Genomic DNA, 17,545 nt, shown 5'->3' with positions numbered 1-17,545 from the left:
ATAATGTTTTGCAGTCTCTCAGTGAAAAGCAACAGTGCAGCAGGATCATGCTAGTTGGAGGGTGGAGAGGGCTCAGAGGAAGCTTCATCCAGATCTGATTGTGATAGTAGCATGGAGGAGGGGTTGTGGTGTCACAGAGATTCTCGAGCAAAATGAGTTGGATTGAACTTTTCTTTGCCATTACTAATGTGTGTAAATAGTAGGGCTGAAGGATTTTGGAAAATAATCTAATTGCAATTTTTCTAGACCAATATTGTGATTGCGATTTAGCATACGATTTTTTGGGGGGGCGTTTATCTTCTGCATTGTTCACTTAACACAAGTTGTAAGTCATTTTATAGTATGACTAACCAACAAAAGATACTGTTAGCATTTAAACAAGTCTATTTTGCATTTCTTAATTAAAAAAGAAAAAGGAACACTGTGAAATTTTACTGATCTCCAGTTGTCAGTAAGAGTAACAAACCATACAGAAAAAAGTGACCAAGGGGTATGGCTCTACGATCTATTGGATGGATCTTTGTAGCCCACAGGGTTTTTTTTGCCAGAAAAAACAGCATTTTGACCTTTTCTGGTTTTAAGGGAGAACAAGTACAAGTTACTATATTCCCTCCAGGTCTGTGTACATGAAACATTTTTTTTCCTAATTACAGCCTTTGCGATTTGAAAATTGCATCCTATTACATTGCAATGTCGGTTTAAAATCGATTAATTGTTCAGCCCTAGTAAATAAGACTGGACAAAATTTTATTCACACCTTTAAAACTCTTAAAAATACTGTTCCCACCCTCAGATTGGCCAGACCTCCAGAAGTCTATTGGGGACAGAGCTTGACAGAGCAGACAGACCTTGATGTTTGAGGTCCTGCCTCTCCAATGTGTCATAATCCACTTAGGAGATCCTGATAAAATGACCCCATCATTTCTCATAGAGATCTCATGCTTTATTTTTGAATAGAGCAATTAAAAAACAGATTCAGGGATTTCTACAACATTATGAACAAATGGTGGTTTAAAAATCTGCATACGTTTAGTACAAACTTCCAATATTGTTACTTTATATCCATATTTACAAATGGGAAAGCATAACAGCCCCTCTTTCAGTACATCTGCCCCACATTTTTGCACTTTCATACATTTAGGCTCTCAAACTGTTGTGCTATCAGTGAAGCTATTGTAAAGCCAAATATTTACACCTGTTCAGGTCATTTAAACAAACTCCTCCAAGCTCCTCTGACACTGAGCCATGTCCTCTGCAAAAAGAGGTATCATCATCGTGCTGAATGAGCAACCAAGATCATCTTGACCTGTAGCTCTGACTCTCAGTAGCTGCTCACTGGTGATATGTATACTCTTGATGTGGACTGTAAATCTTCCCATAGCTCAGATAGTGAGAGTGCTTCCTCAGAAACAGGAGCTCTGTATTAGCACTATGCTGACTTTAATCTTTGTTTAATTATTACTGAAGCTATTTGACATTTGGAATACCATCGCTCAGATGATGTTACGGCATGTTGGTTATGAAGTGATCACTGGTGGACTCAGAGATTTGTGGTCTGTTCAGTAACAAGACTCATAGCTGGAACACTGTTAGATTTGTCCTGTGGGGGAAGAGCAAAAGTGGGTTTTCAACTCAAAAAAGGCAATAATTTTAAGTTGGCTCCAAGGTTAATCCCACTCCTGTTTGTTTTCCCATGTCTAAGTTTTTTTTTTTTATATGTCTTGGAAGAGATGTAACTGAAATGAATCAATAAAGTATTCTGATTCTGATTCTGATTAAGACGTTGACAATAAAAGCATTAAATATCAGAAGTAAACAAAGCTGGTGCTACTAGCTCTTCTAACATTAGCCACATTCAGCACATCTATTGACATTAATGACTCATAGACTTGGCTCATCAAAGCTTCAATTTCTTAGCAAATTCATCACTTTGGATGCTAGCTCTTCCCCTGGCAGCAAGATAACAAGCTCTTAAATCTGGACAACATCTTAAACACATCTCCTCCTTCCTCTACTTTTCTCCTCCTTCACTCAGCAGAAACTTGATTTTATTTACCCCCACCCCACCCCAAAAAATCCTTTTCAGGATCTTGAATAATATCATTTTCTTTGCACAGTCCATTTACAGCTCATCTCCTCTGGAACTGCTGAGGAAATGAGTCTGTTAAGTACCATCTGGGCAGCTCCCAAGCACACTTCTCACTTTTACAACTGCATGGCTGTGGGTCTGTTGAAAATGAGCACCTGGAGATTTCATGTTAAATATATTAACACAGAGACACAAATGCAAACACACACTAATGCTACGAGTGACATACGTTTGCTATTTTCAGGTACAGGCTGCCGCTGAGACCCAGCAGTGATTAAAGCATACCAGCAGGCGCTAAGCACTGCCCTCAGTGGCCTCCCTGAGAAATGATAGCCTGCTAGCTTGATGGCTAACAGACATGGACACCCTGTGAACCACCTGATCCTTCTCTAAACTGGCTGACCTGTCTGAGACCCCCCCAAGCAGCTGATGCTGAAGACTAATGAAGGGCAGTGTGAAGTGCACCAAAGGAAAACAGAGTCGTGTATCAGGTCTGCGATGGCCCCTCTTTTACCAAGGACACTAAATTAGAATAGTTTTGGTGTTTTTAATTTATCTATTTTTTGGGGATTATCCACATTGATCTCAAATAGCAATTTTCAGTGTTTCGGCTTGTTAAGTAAATTGTCACCAATGTGACCCATTCTAAGTTTTCTGGTCTTCAGTAATTAGGCACTTGTAACACTAACTACTAATAATTTCTTATGCATGTTTTTAGCATTTGCAAATGTGGGTGTATTTAAAGCTGACACAGAAAATATGTAATCTATCAGATCTTATGATAACTGATAACTATGTACGTAACTAAGTGGTGATTCGGAAACTACAGCTGCTAAAACTTTTTGGGCGTAGGAAGCCTCAACAAACCTATGTTTTTTTGTCTCTTGCGTCACTAAGTTTCCCGACGCAGAAAGCAAAAGAAGTGGGAGCTAAATCATTCTACATTCTGCTCCTTTAAGTATCTCAGGACCCCGCATAAACCCAAAAAATGAAAGTGAGTGAGCTCTGCGCCTTTATCCTCCCCCGGGGAAGATCCTTTGAAGTTCAGGGATCTGTCAGATTCAGCTTCAGTTTGGTATTTCTACCCTCCCTCCCCATCAGCACCATGTGACTCCCCCTGCATCATTCCATCCTTCTTCCTCCAGTCTTATATAATATTTTTCTCCGCAGAATCTGCCTCAAACTGTCTCTGAAAGTTGCAAAGCCCAGGTTTAAGAGCTGGCTTTGGATAGCACATTCTAGCACATAAATACAACATGTAGGCATGTGAACACCTGTTGAATGTATGTCCAGCATGTCATGTGCATGATCCGGCTACAGGTGGCCAGCGGCCCTGAGCCAAGCAAAAAAAAAAAACAGGTGACCTTGCAGCTTGTGAAGTCTGCAGAGCGAAAACTTCAGAGAGCAAAACGAGAAACATCGGCTGATAAAGACGAGGGAGATGGACAGAAATGGAGAAAGAAAGATGAGGGGGGGGAAACAGCTGCTGCTCTGTAGATTAGGTCTAAAAGCTGCTCCCTCTCTCTCCCACTCTGAGCTTTCCAGCTTTGAACTCTGTTTTCGCCTGCTGGAGTCTGTGATTGGCTAAAAAGCTCAGTCTGCACTGTGAGTTGGGGCAAACTGAAAGTCTCACAGAAAAAGGTTTAAAATCTAAAACTCAGTCTCACCCCCAATTCTACTTACATAAACGTTTTCATATAGGTAACCTTATTTCACCCTTTGCTGTGGCTTGGTGTGGCCTTAGAAAATTAATTGCACAAGTAAACAACAACTTGTGTTTAAATGTAATAAGATCCATCTGTTCCATTATTGCTTATAAATAGTTTGTGTCCTCAAGAAAGATAAACTACAGCCACCAAACACATGTATAACACATAACATGGGTTTTGGGATCCTTCCCCAGAAATTTTTTTAGCAAAAAACTTAATTTCTTTTCATTTTTGTGAACTCATTTTCTGGAGTTCATTTAAATCATACAATACAGGAGCTAAAACAAGTTTGAACTAAGTTAAGACTGTAAGACAAATTGCATGACTGTCATCAAAATGGGCACGGTCTGTAAATATGAATAACACAGCACACCAGCACGTCTGTATTGATTTCAGTCGGTTAACAGACACTTGTTTCATTACTAACATCCTCATGAGTATTTAGTAGGGGTGGGAGAAAAAAAATTGATACATCATGATACTTTGTTTGACAATATCAAAATCCGGATTCTTTGTCAAAAAAAAAACACATTTATTTTTTCAAATTCTTCATTTTTAAACTGGGTTGGAAAAAATTACCACTATTCTCCAGCAAAGGGTGAAATGTTTCTCTCTGACTCACGTGATGTGCACTTTACGGAAAAATACGGCTCCTGGTATAGTCTGTAGACGTTATCATCATCATTTTACTTTTTCCATGGCCTGGTGTTAAAAATGCAAACTAAAAATTGCAAAAATCGTAAATATCAAAGAATCGCAATTTAAATCAAATCAGAACCCCAAAAATAGCAATAGAATCAAATTGCGAGAACAGCAGATTGTCCTAGCCCTAGTATTTAGAGTTCACACTAGATGAATCTGTATTTACACTTTCTGTAAAAAAAAAAAACCCTGCAGAATCAGGTGCAGGACTGGACCTTGGTACTGGGAGCGTTCGGGTTTGCATTTGTAGTCCCAGCTCTATCCCTTCTCCCTTGATACAGTTTAGTCCATTTGTGGCAGAAACACATCTCCACATGCGTATACAGTGCTTCTCAACAATAACAACAACAAATCTATTTTTATTTCTCATGATGCTTGTTGCATAGAAAACAAAGGCCAGGCACAGTGGGCAGCCTTATGGAGGGTCTCAACATAGCTTACCGGGGCAGAGGCCCCAAAACATAGGCCTCTACAAGAGGTAGGATAAACAACAGACAACAGCTCTCAATTTAAAGAAGGAACAATAAAGAACAGTGAGGATGCAAAAAGGTAAAAAAAAAACTTTGATCCAAATAAATGAGCTGCAGGGAGTCATTTTCAGCCAAAGTTACAACACGCACGGTCCTACTGACATCGTCAGCAAACACTACAGACCAGGTTTGCCTCATATGAATCGTATTTCTCTTTCTACAGAACTGTATATCTACTTCAGTTCTTTTATATCAATTGCATTTTCTGAATATTGATTTCTCAATTTTCGCTTTTGTTCTTGTTCTATAATTATTTCTATGATTTTATGATCTGTGTTTCTTATTTACTGTCTTGTTAAATCACAGTGTAAGATGTATTATTCTGAGCTAAACTGACATAAAACTTAGTTACATAAAAAAGAACGATTCAGCAGAGATACAACAGACTCAGTTATGGTTGTTAGAAAAAGCTCTGAAACAAGAGCTGAGTTAAAAATGACGCCAAATATCTGAGCGTGCCCGTTCTACTCAAGGCTGTAAATTGTGTGATGTAATCTGACAGTGATGAAAACAAGTTGAAACAAGGGAGAGGTGGGGATGTGTCTGTGTGAAGTGGAAGTGTAAAGGAAATGTATGGAGGGCTGAGTGCAGGTGCGTCACAGCTGGAGGTAGATTTACAGACAGAGAATGCACCTCCTGCAGAGAGTTTGGGGAGAGATTTATGAGAGACAGAAAGAGGAGAAAGTTACTCACTCCATCATCGATGTAGGGATGGAGCAGCAGTCCTGGATGGCAGTGAGTGGAGAGGTGAGGTGAGCCGTGTATGAGGCCTCCACCACTTGTTTGTTCCTGTTCACCACATCCAGGTAACGGTTGAACTTCTCACGGATCTTCTTGGCAAGCTGCACAGAGGAAACAGGCACGATTATCAGACTATTATTAGTGGTGGAAACGCCCACATTTAACTTTGACTAACACTGAAAGAAGCTCAAAGATTACATGGAGCACTTAAAGAAACGACACAATCATGCACACACTAACAAACACACTAACAAACACACACATACCACTCATTTGCTATCACACCTAATAAAAGCATGCTTACAAGTCAGGTTTTGTTAACTGTGGCTGTGAGGTGCTGCACATTGAAAGCACATGTTTGTGGAAAAAGTGTGAATCTGCTGTCACGAGAATACAAGAAACACCAGCTGGCTTCAGACAGGAGTGAAATCTTTTGCGTGTACCAACATACTTGTTTGCTTTTTTGAAAATGAAGTGATTTTTGTAGCCAGAATTAAACACTGCTAAAAGTATTTGTTTTTTTCTTCACAGAGCATACTGGGGCTATATGAGCATGGACACCTATAATGAGAAAAAAAGGCTTCACATGAAAATATCAATCATTTCAAGTTTAGATTATTCGCCATGGAAAAACGTTATCTTGTTGTTTTTACTGATTCTTTAATGTGCATGTCCACTGCATGTGACACAACAGGTTTCTTTTTTTTCATAGCTAGACCTCACAATAAAGAGTAAAATAATACAAAAAAATATGTGATTTATAAAGGAAAAACGTTTTTTTTTTTTACAAGAGACTTAAAAATAAATCAAAATGTTTAAATAATTCAGTGTTAAAAACTGAAAACAAATGTATCTTAAGACAACTTAAGTCAGAGTCATGGCAGGAAGGGAAGGTAAAAGTAAAAAGTTATTGTTGAATTGCAGCCTAGACTGGATAAAACATGGACGTAGTCTCCTCAACATCACCTGTGTGTTTCTGTAACGGAAAATGAAGCACATCGGCTGTAGCGGCCATATTGGTAGTGGCAGGGGCTTGGCCTACAGCTATGGGCGTCTGTCCGTCATGTGACCCTGAGCTGTGCCTCTGATTGGGCAAGCTTGTGATCTTAATATCCTCTTAACGGCCGAGTTGAAAAAAAAAATCACCCCCGCACATAGGGATGGGTACTGAGTTAGGTACTTTTGTAGGTACCAACCGAATTCTGTCAAAAGTTTTGGGTACAGATTCACGTAAAATCAAAAGGTACCATGTTTAGGTACCTAAACCCATCCATGTGACTGTAAGAGTAGGCAGTTTTCCATGCTGGACATGAACACAGCATTGCAAGTTTACTATATGTTGAAGCAAAAAATTGTTAAATTAAAGACATTTGATATTTAATTATTATTAAATTTTATTTAACTGATATTTTTCACCACATGAACACAAAAAAGTACCTGGAAATGGTACTGTCAAGTACCGATACCAATTGCCAGGTACCGAGCATCGGTGCCGTATCGTTTCAAATGTGCAAGGTACCCATCCCTACCCGTACAGTGGGTGGGGGAAATCAGTGAAAATCAGGGACTCAGACAGGAGACGTTTTTTGAACAGCAGATTTTAGCACTTCCACATCGTCTAATATTCTTAGACCGGAGGTTGCCGCTTGATTGCAGCATGTGAGACGCTACAGCTCCTGTCACTGATCAAAAACGGGGTATTATTTCAAAAAGAGAATGAGGTTTAAATTATTGTCATTTCTTCAAATGCTGAGCAGTTCAGTGTCAAACCTTCTAATTCTGTAGGCGTTTTATTCTCAGGGGTGGAGGGTCCAACAACTAGAACACTAATCAAATGAGTCATTACCACACAATTAAATCAAAACAGGCATATATTATCAATGTGATGATGTATAAGCAGAAGGAATGCATCCTAAAAGTTGAGCTCCCTTTTTCCCTCCCATAAAACAAGAGCAGAAACAGAAATAACTGAGTTCTGGTCTGAAGACTTTCCACTGCTATTGTAAGCTACCTTCTCAGTCTGACTGAATACAAAAAAGGCTTATTTCCTCTGTAACTGGACCCCCTTTGTTCACATCTCATAATTACCAGGGCCTGCAAGAGAGGCTGCGTTTCAAGCCAGGAGCAGGGAAATACAGCACGACCCACTGACCGCTTCCACACCTCATCAGCCGTCCGCTATTTCTATTAGGGGTTTAACAAGGGCCCGAGGCACTGCCCACAATTACCCCACTCCACCACAAACACACACACACACACACACACATACACACAAGCAAAGAGCAAGACACTAAACTGTGTACTCTCAAATGAAGGTATAAAGTTAAACACACAAGCGTGGCACCGCCACTACTACAGCAATTTCCATACGTGGCGGTGCAGCAATTAGCTAAGTGGACTTGGTCTAAAAAAAGAGGAAAATGGGCCAGTGTTCAGCTGAACAGTGTTTCCCAAGTAAGACTCGAAGTGACTCAAGAGAAACCAGAAACTCTGTAAGTTAAAGCTTCAGTTTCAGTCGACAGCCAAAGCAAACGTTCACTCTGCAGATTAACCACACTCTCCAAAACACAGGCCTCTTCTCTCTCCACGCTTTCAAACGTCCAACCAGATCTTCAGGGTTTGCAGCACCCAGTGGAGTTTGTTGAGCCACAGATCTGGACAAAGTGGAATGGGTGCACCATGAACTCTCGTGTTGGGAGTTTTGAGGTTTGCTTTTTGTGAGAATTTAGCCACAGCTGCTGGCAGCGGTGCTTATGGCAAAACTAAGACTTACTCTCAGGATGAGGTAAATATAGAAGGACACTGAGCCCTGCTGAAAGGGAGGAACTTTGAAGTGACCAGCACAGAGCACATGATTACTACTGCCTGGTTAAACTGATTTTTATTAGTGAATTAGTGCATTTCCACTGGTGTGAGAAATGGACATGTTGCTTCCAATTACTATCAAATGGTTTGTTTCTGTTCCACATTGCTGACTTTGTTCGCTCTACCGACAGCGATGAAGAGATTCGTCATGATTTGATAAAATTAGGAAAGACCTTTTGATGCAATAAAATTGAAGATGCATTACAGAATCCTCCTCTGAGGCACAACTCTTTAGTTGTAACATTTTACGACATAAATGTGAAGCAAGTTAGCGCAAGATTAAATGTTACATCTTAGCCGTCTGGAGTTTTTTTAATCTACTATTTGTTTGGAAAATCTGACATAAAGATTAGAGACGTTGAGATGATTCCTCTGGCTTCTGTCATACTAAGTTCACAGCAGATAACAAACCAATAAAATAATAAAGCCATGATGGAAGGTTAAAGTGGCAAATACTCTAAATCTCATTTTCTACTTCAGTTGAACAATCCCTGTTGTCCTTTTCCCTCCATTTCTTAAATGTCAGAGCATCAAACCTGCAGCTACCTGTGCTGAGGTTGACAGTTTAATAACTCACTTACACACCTGCAGGGGCACAATGAACTGATAACCACTTTGTCACTCAAGGCGCTGCCTAAAAATGTGAAAAGTGTTCAAATTTAAAGGTTACACTGTGAGTGCACTTTAGTATTTGTTCCACTATTATTGATCTAGTAGGTGATAAATACACTTAGACTCCCTTCACTGTCATAGCACATATAACACAACAGTGGATTTGGGAATGAAATTTTGTTGCTCTGGCTTCCTGAATTGTAACAACACAGTGGCTATTTTCCAAACCGCATACTACACTGGCAGTGCCTATTATTTTGGCTGATATTTAGTATGTAGTAGTCAGTATACAAAATCTTGCAAAATCTGCAGTATACTAAAAATCCTCGGATGTCCTACTGATCCAGGAAAATTTCTCAGTATACAACGGACCAGTCTATCTGGAAAACTGTTTCCCACAATGCACGGCGCTAACACTGTTTGTCCATGCAGGTGACAGGTTTTGGTGATTTACCGCCATCAACTGGAATGAGTCATCAATATAACTACAACACAACAACACTAACATTAGATGGTCTGTGAGATAGAAGTGAAATAATGCGAATAAACACCAGAAAATCTTGTCACTTCCAGTAAGAGGTGTTTACTTTAACAAATTCATTATCCCATATAAACAACTAATTCACTTTTTAAACCACACGTGGATTAAACAGAAGTGTTTTTCCATCAGTTATATAAAAAAAAAATTAAAATCCCTTTCAGATCAATTTTCAGCAAATGATATAACTTTTGGTTTAAGATTAGAAATCAAGAATGATGATTCTGTGTGATATGATTAACAAAATAACTAAAAGGCCGAGATCTGCCCATAGATTGTTTCGTACATTTATAATAAAGGCAAAATATCATCTGTAGCTCCATATTTAAAACTGGAAACCAGAGTAGTATACTACAAAACAGACCAAACAGATCAGTCATACTACATACTACAAACAAAAGCAGTAGGTAGTATGTAGTGCCTACAACATACTACATTCACATGTTGTATGTAGGAGGTGGTTTGGATAAAAGTCAGTGTTTGGGTTTTAGCCATTAAGTAAATACTGCAAATAAGGGCTGCACGATTTTCGCAATCGCAGTGTCAGCACATGCAATTCAGATTTTTCTCCATGATAACCAAGCAAGTCTGTAGACTCATCATGACACAACTTTTTTTTTATTAAATCGCAAGCACAATCGCAATCGCAATATTGTCCACCTAATCGCAAATCGCACCTTTTCCCCAAATCGTGCAGCACTACTGCAAATGGGTATTATCAGTTATAAAGTGACTTATGGCAATTGAAAAAATACTTACATGGAATACCAGTGTCTATTGTATTTTATATCAGTGGTGGTTTTGAATGTAAATTGATGCTAACAAGAAAATATTGCACTTCGACAGTAATGTCCACATATTGCAATTAGTATCAAAAATTTGAGTGTGGCCTAAAGGTTTTCAGTAAACTGGTGACTTATTTGTCTCTTATTTTAGCCTTGTATACACACTGAAGTCAAATACTGTAAAACTTAGTATAAGGGATCAACACTGTTCCCCAAATCATTCATACAGGTGGAGGTAAGAAGAAAAATGCTACCATATCTCAATTGCTGCGTCAAATTTAGCAAATCCTTTAAGGTGATAGAAGAAACTTGAGTCAAGGTTACTACTCTACTAGTTTGAGAACGTAAATGCTGATAAGAGTAGTTTTTAAGGCAGTATTTAACTCTTACCAAGCATTACCAAGCTAGCCACACACCTATCTGTTAGCATGAAATTCAACATAAAGGTGTCTGATAAAAAACATGTTTTTCTTGCTGTGTTAACAGTAAGTTAAAGCATCACATACCTGCAGGGGGTGAGAGTGAGGTCTAAATTTCCTGACAGCTCACATCCCGGAGTAAAAGAAGTTGAATACTTAAACAGAACAGAGCCTCTGCCTGTCAGAGCAGGAGAGGGACAGTCGGTGTCATTAAAGTGGGACAGATTTCTGAATAATAACTTTCTGTAGGAGAAGCCAGCAGCTTCTCTCTGTAGCTCTTTGCCCTCTTTTCCTCTGCAGACCCTCTTCTAATTGAGTCTCACTTTGGCTCGTGGACACGGCCCCTCGGAGGAGACTTTCAAGCCAACTATGTCAGAGCTGTGGTCTAAATCAGTTGGAGTCTGCTCAGAGAGACTGTGGCTGCAATGTATGGGCACTCCATGAGCTGGCCATGGAAATCAAAAGGTTAAGCTCATCCAACGTGGAAGCAAAATGAAAGACGATGGGAACAGTGCTTGTTAGTGTACACTGAATCCATGTGACACAGATTCCAAAACCGAAAACTAAGTACTGTGGCAGAGGTTTCTGTGAAAGAACATGGTTTAGGGCTTGTGTCCACCAGAGTTTTTTTCAGACTGAAACACTGGACATGGACACTCTTCTGGAAACACAAAGCTTGGAGCACTAGAGAGCAGAGAGGCTGAGTTTTTGTTCCTGTAGCAGCAAGGTTTCAAAGCCAAAATGAGCTAACTCTGTAAGGAATAGAACTTAGTGCATGGCCACTGGAGATAAACAAAAACCAACCTGTCTGTTCTTGATTTTGGTGTTTACCAGTCAACCGTTTCTCGTGAGCCTTGATGCACACACAAACACAAGCACCCCTATATGTAAAGACATCAAGCCTCCACACAAATGCGCCTGACTGGAAATCAGGCACCAGCTGAGATTACAACTCTAGGAGGAAATCTGTAGACATAAATGTTGACTTTATACGTTATTAAAAAAAAAATCTCCCTATTTGAGGCAGTGTGCTGTTTATTTCTAAAATAATACTGCTCTCTCCTTCAAGCCTCCTTCGCCAGGCTGACTGCAGCTCTGCTCGCATACTGAGAGACAGACGAGAGGAAAAACAGACCAAGAACTTCAAAGCCAATGAGACAGCAGCCGTAGAATTTTAATAAACCCTCTTTTTCCTCTGATGGTGCGAGAGAGTGTGTGTGAGTGTGTTGTTTCTTTTCTGTACTACACAAGGCCGCAGACAGACATCATCCATGGCACATACATGCACAAACAGGCACTCACACACACACATGGACTCACACACACAGGGTAGAAGAAGCCTTTGTTACTCACCTGCTGCACTTCTGTCTCTCCGTTTGATGTCTTCTCAGTGTACACGAACGAGTTGAAGATCCTCTGCAGAGACAGAGAGGAGGAAGAAGAGACGGAGGGGTTAGATGAGGAGAACACTTTGAGTTATTCTGTGGGTATTGTTGAGCAGAGACTTCTGACCTAGTGGACTAACAGACAAATGAAAACACATTTTCCCTAAAGGAGTAACCACAAAGACTTTTTGTGTCATGTGCCATGAGCAATGTAGCACACTGGCTATAATGATGCTAACACACAGGCCGAGTGTTTGGGTGCAGACAAAATGAGTTTAGTCCTGATACATTTTTTAGTATGTTACAAGATTTAAGACACTTTATGTGTTCATACTGAAAAAAAAATGTAGAGGCAAACATCACAGAGCTGACATTAGGTCATTACATCACAGCCTCTGTTTTATCACTGTTTAAGTTAAAAAATGCTGACCGCACTGGACTACCAACAAAAGCAGAAACAATTAGGGATGTCCTGATACAGTTTTTTTTTATTATTATTTTTTATACTTTGGATCAGATCAGATTTGTAAATGAAAAATCATCTTTGTAGTATTAAAGTGAGCCCTGTTGGTACCTCCTCAAGAAACACTCACTTTATAAATGTCACAAGACGCTGTTTCAGTATCATTGCTTTCCAAAGAGAAGTAGCCCCACACAGCGGACATGTTTACAACATGGTTTGATTTACCGCAGCCGTAAAGTGTGACGGTGCTGAAAACACGTGAAAACTGGATCGTCCCAGTCATGTAATGAAATCTGACCCCCCCAAAAATAGCCATATCAGGAGAATGGGGTTGGGACATACCTAGACACAAACTCCTTCCTCTTTACAGTCTTAGCTCATATTAGAAATAAATCTCTATATTTCCAAACTACCTTGGGAAAGTATGAAAATGCCCATTTTTGACCAGCTTTTTCAAGTCATGCAGGTGAAAGCACCACAAGACAACAAATACTCTGACAGGCTGTTAAACATATCAAATTTACAAAACCATTCCAATATCGAGATCATAGAGTCCACACGAGCCAAGTGATTGAAAGGAAACTGGAGGGACTAGCATTTATAAAAAAAATCAGCAAAACATGTCTCTTTATAATAAATGTGATTAGTATTTTTTGCAATTAAAGAGGCAATTAACTATTGCTGACAGGTGCACGAATTGATCCTGAGCCTTCAATAAATAGAGTCAGACAGCAAAATCTATCTTCCAATAAAACCTCAAATCTATCTTCCCCAGATAACAGCTTCATCCCCAAGATATTTAACTCTGGAAATGGTTTTAAAATTGCTGGATGATGCTGTCCTATATAAGATGAAAGCATTGTTTATGTTATTAGATTTACTCAAGACAAACCAAACTTTATACCCGGCTGCTTTGCATTGTACAACAGGTGTAACAAAAACAAAAGTGAGCACTGGAGCCAAAGCCAAACATTAGTGATGGATTACTCTGCTCAGGCAGGTGCATCATGAGTTATTCCAAAGTGATCCAGAGAGGATGACAAACCAGATTATTAGACCATAAAGAACATACTGTTTCCCTTTAAAACAAGTTTTAGGTAAGGGAGAAAAATGCATCACCCGTCTGATTGTGCATGTTCAGCCTTTACACAAACTAAAGGTTTCATGAGCCCTAATCACAAAGTGATGCTGACTTTCCTCTGTCACTTTCCAGACTTCACTATTTTAATAGTCTCTGATTTATATTGTTGAGGGAATAAGAAGCGAAGTGTGGCATTAAGGCATGGAGAAAATGAGTCCTGCTGTGACCTCAGCTGCACAGAGCCCCAGAATAACACCTTAAGAGGTCCTGAACAACACACACACACACTTACACACACACTCACACACTTTAATCCAGATGGTTTCCCAGTTCCATCAGCCAAACATTCCCTCTCTTTCTCTAACTTCACACTCACACACACACACTTTCCAAGCACAGGCAGCGGCACTGTGTTGCAGCAACAAACAGAGAAAAGCTAATGTTTGTGTTGTGTTTGAGGCAGCAGGTAGGCAGGTGTTTCCCTGTAAGTCTCCCCACTGCACACAAAGCCTTAAATCACCTGGTTCCACACACCCAAACACTTCCTGCTGCCTGTCTGCACCTTTTGTCTGACACATTCCAGAGGGCACCAATTACCCAGAATGCACCACTGCAGAATAGACTGCAACTGATTCACCGTTACTCTTCAACTCTGACCCTGGAATCCTTTGACACTTTCAAGTGACCTACCACTTCACCGCAGTTTGTTTTCAGTGAGTGCTGACACTAAAAACATATTTCCAAATCTCAGGGTTTTATTTTGATTTCCACTGTTTGAAAGATTCACAAAGGTTGGAATTTAAGAGGGTTATAAATCTTTAAACTCACAGCCTCTTACACATCAGAAAGTTAGATTTATAAACCACAGTTTCATGTTGTTTTGTCTGACCAGCAGTCCAAGACACACAGCTTTAAGTATCGACAATGTGGTGGCGGGCGATAGGCCCAGGAATTTAGACCATGGTGTATTTTTTTCACCAATTCTGTGATAACAAAGTTCTAATGATGTATTCAAAAAGAAAGGAGATCATGCATGCCACTCAAAACCACTTTCTCTAGCCCTCACACAAGTTCACAATGTCATATTTTACTCATGTTTGTGCTGGTGACTCATGAAAAATGTTTTTACAAAAAAGTGTTTTTAATTCTCAGTAGATCACCACGTCTAACTTAGTCTGTGAGATCTGGATTTTAATATATCTTCTCCTACTATGGTTGTTTCTACAAGACTTGACTGTTTGAATTGGGTTTATGTACTATAGCTGAGAAAATGGCACTTCCTGTCATGGCTGTTTCAAAATAAAGGTATTTCGACAAATCCCACACTCCTAGCCTTCCCTCCACACCAAAAGAGTGACAGAAAGTTGAAACTGAAAAAAGGTAGTTAGCACAAAAAGTGTGGTCAAAAAGAAAAACAACATTGAAATTATAAACATCTCCACAATTTTAAAATGATCCCTGTTGTTGTTGTTTTTTTTTTATTTAGCACAGAAACATAAAGTCAGACAGGGACACATACCAAGAAACAGATGCAACCGTGCGACAAACAATGCCCTCTTCTTTGCCATAATGAGGCCATTCATTTTCAGTATATTGAAGATAAAGTATCAAATCTAATTTCTGCTAACTCAATTTTGTTTAATTTGTCCGCTAAAGTGAGGCTGGCATAAACACAAACACAGCTAATTGTCTGTTTATCTCAAAAGAACCTGAACAAAAAGCTCAGTTTAACCCAGGTTGTCTGAATGGAGTCAGCCGTCCGTCTTGTGCGTGTTCTGCAGAAAAGTTCTTTCACTTTCCCTGAGCATGAGACTAACACAAACGTGCTATGCAAACAGTTTTATTATGTTATTACACAGAGCTGCATATTTCACCACTGACTTATTCACAAAGTGTAAAACCAGGCCCAGACAGTCTACTCTTCCACACCCTTCATGGTGGAAAAAAGTGCAAGTTCAATACATAGAGCTGTCAAATAAACACCAACAAACAGTTGCCACTTCTCAGCAGGACTCGTGCTTTCAAAACGCTAACAAGAAAGAGGGAAACGAGGGAGAGAAAACAGGCACTGGAGAGGAGAAAAGCTGCGTTTCCATTAAGACAGCCATTGTACGAAACATGGAGAACAAATCCTGAGGAGAGAGAAGACTTCTGTTGTTGATTAGCTGCAGGTTAGTTGTGTTTCCCCCCGGTGCCTCTGAGTGTTTGTTGTTGGAGCTGCTTTGTGGTTTTCACAGCTATGTAGCAGCCGGGGAGGAATGCCGGGCTCTGAAACCTGAGAGGCCTGAGGCTGCCTGGGCCACCGTGGACCTGTGGCCTCCCCTGACCCGTAATCAAACAGTGAGACACATACACAGCAGCACAGAGGCGCACAGTGACGACTACACGGTGTCAGGCGTGGACTCACACTCCCACAAGCACCTTGCTGAGCTGGGCGGTGTTTGACAAATAAACATGGGAGATATCAGGAGGCGAGAAAAATCAACACTTAAGGACTGGGTGGATGTGGGAAGTCAGGGGGGAATATTTCTGGAAGAAATCACGGTGATCTGGTAGAAATTTCTGACTTCTTAAAATAAATTTTGAGATGATTTTTTTCAAAGATTAAGAGTGAATCACACTATAAATGAAATCTAATGCCTGAGAGCAGTAGAACGACAGAAAATAAACATTTACTATGCAAATCCATATTTCCTCCATTACTCATTTACAGAAGCATCAGGAAACAACCACATTTTACAAAACCACAGGATATAGAAGCTCATTTATGGAGTAGTGATTAAAAAAAAAAGCAGATCCTGGATCGAGTCAGTGACCACGTGATTGGCCCTAATTTTTCATTTGCTAGGCGCCGCCCTGTTGGCTATGGCTGCTTTTTGCAGCAGCTCTCTCTTCTCTGGCCGTTTCTTGTTATTCTTTTAGTAATCTTTTTATTTGGAGTGAATTGTTACTTTGTATGGCTCATTTGTTGGCCATGGACACCAAATTTTTTGTGGCTTCAGAGATATTTTTACTACTTTTTCTCCTGTGTTTGTGTGGAGATCCTACATGTAACTATGGCTGCATTGAACTCAGTGAACTCAGCTGTTAGCAGCCTGTAGCACGTCAATACTGACTGGTGTAAGGCCTGATGTTTCCCACAAGGTGAGGAGAAGGAAGTGAGGACGATGGACGAGGACGAGGTGCTGGTTCTCAGGTGTGAGCTAAGAAGTGACGAAATCGACCTGTCCTTCCATCCATCGTTATTGGGAACATAAGATCTATCTCCAATAAGATGGACGAGCTAGCTGTGCTAACCCAGCAACAGAGGGAATACCAGAGGGCAGAGTAGCATGATGCTATTCACAGACATGGCTAACAGAGCTAACATCAGACACCAACGCCATATTGGAAGAGCTTCATCTGCTGTGAGCAGACAGGATACAGGAGACAGAGATGGAGCATGACTGAAGAAGCTCAGTCCTGGACCCTGTGGAGGTGGAGGCTGGCTGAACTGGAGAGTGATGGACACGCTGTCATCATTTATTTTCTTATGGACCTTTTTGCACTTTCTATACACTTTCTTACTTTTGTTTTCTTGATTGCTGCTGTGACTTCAATTTCATTGTACTTGTTACAATGACAAT

At 40.1% G+C, this 17,545-nt stretch overlaps 1 protein-coding gene across 2 annotated transcripts in view; it reads right to left on the bottom strand.

The window, feature by feature from the left end:
• cachd1 (cache domain containing 1) overlaps nt 1-17,545 on the bottom strand; it is an 85,790-nt gene that overhangs the window by 37,521 nt on the left and 30,724 nt on the right. For both annotated transcript variants that reach the window (XM_074668201.1, XM_074668202.1), the window contains exons 2-3: nt 12,344-12,406; nt 5,724-5,872 (exon numbers count right to left, since the gene is read on the bottom strand). In XM_074668201.1, the coding sequence (XP_074524302.1) occupies nt 5,724-5,872; nt 12,344-12,406 (212 nt within the window). The remainder of the gene's footprint in view (nt 1-5,723; nt 5,873-12,343; nt 12,407-17,545) is intronic.

Source organism: Halichoeres trimaculatus, unplaced genomic scaffold (genome assembly GCF_033239565.1).
Source record: "Halichoeres trimaculatus isolate MK-OKI-2021-1 unplaced genomic scaffold, fHalTri1.1 fHalTri1_scaffold_4, whole genome shotgun sequence".
In the NCBI taxonomy this organism is placed as follows: domain Eukaryota; kingdom Metazoa; phylum Chordata; class Actinopteri; order Labriformes; family Labridae; genus Halichoeres; species Halichoeres trimaculatus.
This window is presented reverse-complemented; position numbering and strand designations above follow the sequence as displayed.